Source organism: Lasioglossum baleicum, chromosome 11 (genome assembly GCF_051020765.1).
Source record: "Lasioglossum baleicum chromosome 11, iyLasBale1, whole genome shotgun sequence".
Taxonomy (NCBI): Eukaryota; Metazoa; Arthropoda; class Insecta; order Hymenoptera; family Halictidae; genus Lasioglossum; species Lasioglossum baleicum.
The window spans coordinates 2,410,464-2,417,269 of NC_134939.1; the positions used below are offsets into that span (position 1 = coordinate 2,410,464).

The window sequence follows — 6,806 nt, forward strand, 5'->3', positions numbered from 1 at the left end:
ACAAAATGAGCAACTGGTAATTGGGGATTTCTATCGTGTATGGACAAAATGTAAATTGGACACGGCTAAAATGAAAATACCATTGGCATCAAAGATTGTAGAAGCAATGACAGCTCGCGAGAAGAGTTTATTTAACAACGACGTGTTCTTGGCAGCGATGTTTCTCGACGTACGGTTTAAAATTATATTAACAGATGAGCAACTTTTAAAAGCCAACAATCATTTATTACGCACTTGGCGATACATGCAAGAATTGCAGGAGGATGTACAGAAGTCGCGTAACAGTAATACAATTGATTGTGCTCCAAGCACATCAAATAGCTCATTGTCAGGTACATCGTGTGAAAGTCAAAACAAATATGAAAATGAAACAGACGACATCGAAAAGATGTTAAGGCAATTAGAAAATAACAAAGATAATCGTAATACCTCTAGAGGTAGTTTCGTCGACATGGTCACATTATTAAGGAAATGTCTAAATTACCCTCGATTAGAGTCCAAAGAAAACATTTTACAATTTTGGACTAAAAAAAATCATACATCCGAGCTCTATTCCTTGGTGGAAGTAGCGCTTGCTGTGCCTCCCACGCAAGTAAACGTTGAGAGATTATTCTCCTCTTTAAAATATGTATTATCGCCGTTACGATATAATTTGTTAGATAGTATAATTGACGATATTTTAGTTTTAAGAGCAAATGGCGAGGATATGTAAGGCAATAAAGAACACAATCATTACCACCTGCTGTGTATTTTCATTTTCATGTGTCTTATATTTATACTTTTTCTAAACTCCTGTAGGAATTCCTGGATAATGCCAGTGCCGTAACGAGGATATGAAGCGCCTGTGGGAAGTATCTAACTTGAGGCCCCCTAAACCAATAATGACAAAAAAATTAAAAATTTTAATGTAACAAGTTCAATTTCACTAAATGCAATATATTAAATACTATCAATCTCATCAAAATGAGTTGCCTGTATATACAATAATGTATTTGTCAAGGTATTTGTATGAATAAATAATCTATAACCTGAATATAAGAACAAATTTTTATTCATATTCAACGATGACAAAATAAAGAAAATACAAAACGTAGGTATATGTTAAAATAATATAATAAAAACATAAAACAATTCAGCATATTTTATAAAGTAATTGTTCTTTTTTTTCATTTGCAAACGCATCTATTATATCGTCAAAATTTAATGTTTTGGCAATATTTTTTTCAATTGATATTATAGACATGTTTGTTAATCGCTCTTGTCCAATAGAATAACGTAGGTACGATTTTGCAATTTTTAATTTGCTAAACGAACGTTTGCAGGAAGCTGTTGTTACAGGTATTGTTATGAAGATCCTTAATTCTACGTCTAGATTTGGATACGTGTTTCGTAATTGTTTTGCAAGATTTGAAAAGCATCCAAGCGACCCTCAACCGGGTCGGTATTCTTTATTTTGCGCCCCAAATCCAGTTGCGTCCGTGGCGGGCGCCTCTTTCGCCACGCCCTCGTTACGGCACTGGATAATGCAAATAAGAATACCTTACAATTGGAAATATAAATTAGATACTAAAAAGTTGTAAATAATGAAATACGGAACCGAAAAAATTACCGGTAAATGTATAATTAGTATATTACTAGTTTATTGGTTTATGTGTAGTTTTCCAGTGTCAGCTATATAATTCTTAATTGTTTCTTGACTGTAAGCGGGAAATCTCGTTAACATTATCTAAAATTTTACCAAATTCATATTATAAAATTGACATAAAAACTTACATTTGATAAATATATTTTATTATTATATAAAAACAAGCGAGACAGAGCGAACGATGCAGTGAACGGGAATCCATTGGCGTAGTCACCGTAGAAATACATTGTAGTAGCGACATCTGCTCCTACTCCTATGAATCGGGCGAAGCGTGCGGAATATCCCTCTTGTCCCGTTTCCCCTTCCCAAAAAACCGAAAAATACCGGTATTTTATATCGGTTACCGGTATATTCTGTTGGCCCAATACCGTTACCAAGATTATACCGGTATTACGTCACACGGCGTAATACCGGTATGAAAATTTTACCGGTATTCGTAATACCGGTATACAAATTTTACCGGTATTAAGTTCCTGTCGTAATACTTGTATACAAATTTTACCTGTATTAAGTATTAAGTCCCTGATTTGAAGTACATGTGTGCTATTGCTCCCCAGACGTTGAAGCAAATAATTATGGACACGTGCGAGGCTATAATTGAGGCCTTGAAAAATAATATTCAGGTAAGCATTTGGCAAAGTTAAATAAAAAACAATGGGAAAAAATTTTAATGATAAAAAAAAATAATAGATAAAATTTAAAAAAGAAAAATGGTAAATATTTTTCCGAGTCGCCAAAAATCCTATTCCCGAACCTATTTGTTCGCGATTTTGTAATGTCGATTGTGTCGCCGTGATGGAAAACGATAATCTCGCCATGTATACATATGTATACGCGAGTCTAGCAAGCGATTCACGGTGGTCGCGATTGACAAGGGAGAGTTGTTGTGGAGACGGTTGCCAAAGAGTTTTTTTGAATAACAAGGATAGCTTGACAGATTCAGAGAATGTGCGAGTCGACTCGGGTTTTTTCTGCGATAATTCGTAATTGAAAATAGAGATTACTTTTTTGGTTTGAATGCTCACGCGAGTGATCCCGGGTAATAGGAGATTTGGTTTTGCACTCGGTGCGGCAATACTTGAATCCTCCCAGGCCGGCTCACAGATCCAAGGGTATTGGCAGCTTTGAAGCTCCTTTGCAGTGAATCCCGAAGCTGGGACGGATTGCAAGGCTAGCCGTAGTGCTGCCGGCAGAGGAGTGCCCTATGGGCCAGCCGGCAATTGTGCAGAGTTCCAGTGGAACTCTGCTGTGGATCACTGCTCGCAGAGACTTGATTATTAACGGTAAGAGAGCTCTCTTAGTTTTAGAGTAAAATGTCATGTAGCATATAAATTGCTTGAAACGTCGATTTTATAACCCCGTTAGCTATTTTTAAACACTATCAGATACTGGGCTTTCGTACGGCGAAATTCTTTAGTTACTTGATTGAATAAATTTATTGTATCTTGCTTCGGCTTTTCCTCGTAATCCGTCGAGGTTTTTATGCCGAAGCAAGAATTTGTTTAACCGGGAAATTGTGTATTTTATTGTAGTATAAGTTCGTACATTGTTTAATCTGAACTTCTATGAATCCTGTCTTTTTAAATGATTGAAAAACACTATTTCCAAAATTTCATCCAATTCTGAGCATGGACGTAATCGGAAACACAGCCAAGCATTTTGTAGTATTATTAAATTGTTATTATTAGTACAAAAGTAGGTATACACTCAAAACTCAAAATGAAGAAAATGTTGTTAAGTATTCTGCTGCAGTTGTCCCGTATTGTGGGTCAAGAATGATGGTCTTCACTTGAAATACGTGCTTTTGAGGTACTGGTACTAAAGTATCTCAGAGCAGTACTAGGTAGATGAGGTTGCAGTTGTACTGCATTAGGGCTGATCGTAGGCGAAATGGAAGGTGAAGGTGAGAACACAGGTCGTATGGGAGACGAAGATAGGAAATGCACTCCGTGTCTTGTTAAATTTCCCAGTTCTGCTTCAAACAAGGTGTCGTTTATTATTTTTTTCTGCAAATCTTCTTTGTTCTTGAGACAATCTGTTCAACTTTAAAGCCCATCCTGCAGCTATTACGTCTGATTCAGTTTCGGGCTTTTTGAAATAAGCTGTCGCTAAATCGACAAGTTATTCTGTCGAGTCCTTGCAAGAGTTGAGAGTAGATTTTTTTGTCTTTTTTTGGGGGAACAGTCTCGCTCGTCTGTAGACGATGCCTACGATGGTTCACTTGAATGACTCTGAAATAATAATTGGAAAAATTAATAAAAAAAATGGATAGTCTTCGCGAGGACGCAAGATATGAGAAGATTGAAAAACATTGTAGATACGTTCGGGTATCGTCAAATTACGGAACGCAAATAATTATTTATTATTTGAGCAAGTCTAAATGAATTATTATTTAATATAATAAAGTAATTTCTATTGACAAATAATAAATTAAATTGTATTTTTTTATAGACAGCTGGGCCCTCCGGACGGGCCCGACCACTGGCGTATACCTAAAAAGATTGCTATAAGGTGAAGTGCCCTAAGTCTGGACAGTCCAAAAGTGATACCTAAATCTGGACAATTAAATTTTCATAGTAAAATCAGTAATTAAGAGATTAAATAATTATATTATATATTCTGAGGCCTCTTAGCTACAAGTAGGTGTGAATATTATTTCATTATGACATCAATTGACATTTAAAAATAAATTCAAAGTTCATCTGAAAACAGTATACAAAATAGTCTATTTACATGCGAATCATGTGCATTTATAGTTCGAACTTTTGTTAGAAAAAAAGATATAATTTAAGCCCTCGGACAAAAAGTAATTATCACGCATAATAATATTGATATTTTAAAATAAATTGGCAATCAAACTTAACGTAAATAATAATTATTAATCCGAATATTAGATGTCCAAGATTAGAACTGTTTTCAAATATAAGTACTCCATTCTGGGACGCGATGACAGTAGCTGTCCCACTTTAAGGTTATACGCAGTTTGCTTACGCTTGAAGCCGGACACGCGTTTGTAAATAAAATCAACGCATTGTTTGCAAAATATTTAACTAAATATACGTATAACTAGTCTTCCATTAGCTTGAATAACGTATGTAGAAAATGTATTCCGGTTGTGATGTTAATAATACTTTATGTTTACATCATAAATCTATCCGTATTACTACCTAACCTTAAAAGTTGTATTATGACAAGTTTTCTTAAAACAGTAAATGAAAATTAATTATTCATGTCGGTATAATTCTTTAAAAAATGTTTTTTCAGATTGTAAACTTGCTTTAAAAATTAAAATGTCAGGATGACCATCACTAGAAGTAAAACTCTTGAACCTAGTCGAAACAGAATTAATAAGTATGATAGAGTACAAATTAAAAGTAACAGCAAGCCAAAAGTCTTCATAAGATCTAAGGATATTATTAAAAATGACGGATTAAAGGACAGTAGAAGATTTAATAAAAATAAAAATTTAAGAGAATTGAAGAATCTCATTCCGTTGAGTCCATCATACAAGCTCTCAATGCAATGGATGGTGGGTTATCGTTCAGGGAAGCTGCTAACCTGTATGAGATTCCAAAAAGAACATTGCATTCAAAAATGAAAAATTTAAGTTCTGTGGATGCTAAGAAAGGATCACCAACTGTACTGTCTAAGACAGAAGAAGATGACATAGAAAAATGGATTATTTACTGTGCCGAGCAGGGATTTCCAGTAACAAAAGATATTGTGTGTGATCAAGTTCAAAAATTTATCACTTCAGAGAACAGAAAAACACCTTTTAGAAATAACAGACCAGGCCACCGCTGGTTTAATGGATTTATGAAGAGACATACAAACCTAAGCAAGCAAATCGCACAAAATCTTACTGTAAAAAGAGCGTCAGTTTCTGAAAGTGATTTGAGGCTTTGGTTTCATGATATTGAAAGCAAAATGAAAGATAAAGGAATACCCTTAACAGATCCTAAAAGAATATTCAACTTGGACGAATCCTCTTTCATGCTTGTACCCAAAGAAAGTAGTGTTTTGGCAGAGAAAGGTGCACCAGTAAAAAGAATTGTTTCAAACAATGAGAAGGGCTGCTTAACAGTATTGTTTACAGCATCTGCTGAAGGGGTAATTCTACCTCCAATGATCATGTTTGATCTAAAAAATGTACCCAAAAAAGAAATCTTAGAAAAGATTCCAGAAAGCTGGGGAGTAGCCTATAGTGATAATGGCTGGATGACAGCAGAAACTTTTTTCCAGTTTATAGCAAATATTTTTGTACCTTGGCTGAAGAAAAATAATTATCAATTCCCTGTAATTTTGTTTGTAGATAACCATGCGTCACACGTTAACTTGCCTTTATGCAAGTTTTGTGTAGAAAACCAAGTGGAATTGGTCGCACTATATCCCAATTCTACTCACATAATAGCTGGTCTAAAGCAACTAATGATACAAAAAGAGATGAAATTAAAGAAGAAAAAGTAAAATTATGCACTCAATTAGACAATATGGAAAAAGAAGTATTGTCTCTTGAAGCGATTGCTTTACAACAAAAAATAAAAATTAGAGAATAGAATTTAATAGAATAATATTTTTGTATGTAATTTGTTAAAAATTTAATAAAGTTCGATGTTATAGACATAATTATATGTTGTGGGTTCGTAAATAACGAGAAGCACCTTCAATGGTTAACGATATAAACATATATTTGGTTAAATAATACAATACGCAAAGCATCTTTTATTCGTCATGCGCAACCAACCAACGTTTTAGGTTATGTTCGTTCGATCAACTCGTAAATTGAATTTGTCCCGGTATAGGATTTACTTCTGTCCAGGTACTAGCTTAGATTGGATTTAATATGTCCCACTATAGGTTTGAATTATTCTTGTTAATACAATTAAGATATTAACCTAAACAATGATTTTTTTATTTTAAATTACTTTACAAACTCTGAACTGTATGTTAAAAATCTAAAAAAATTATTTTTGTTTATTTAAAGTGATAAAATTTAAAATAGAAAAATATGCTGTCCAGACATAGGGCACTTCACCTTACTTCGTCGCGAACATCATGTGAACAGAAGCGACCCAAGCGACCGCTCGCACCTATATTTATAGATGTTCTCGACACAAGCGCGCGCCAATCACCGCCGAGACCAAGCGCGCGCCAATCGGAG

The 6,806-nt window shown here is 34.5% G+C and overlaps 1 protein-coding gene across 1 annotated transcript; it reads left to right on the forward strand.

Annotated features, from left to right (window-relative positions):
• Window positions 1-4,564: 4,564 nt before the first annotated feature.
• Window positions 4,565-6,494, forward strand: LOC143213466 (uncharacterized). Its single transcript, XM_076433360.1, has 2 exons — window positions 4,565-4,736; window positions 4,910-6,494. The coding sequence occupies exon 2, from the start codon at window positions 5,168-5,170 to the stop codon at window positions 6,110-6,112; it is 945 nt and encodes a 314-aa protein (XP_076289475.1). The 5' UTR covers window positions 4,565-4,736; window positions 4,910-5,167; the 3' UTR covers window positions 6,113-6,494.
• The last annotated feature ends 312 nt before the right edge of the window (window positions 6,495-6,806 follow it).

What these genes read in the sequence shown, in the direction of transcription:
- LOC143213466 (XM_076433360.1), top strand. Translation starts at nt 5,168, where the DNA reads ATGGATGGTGGGTTATCGTTCAGGGAAGCTGCTAACCTGTATGAGATT.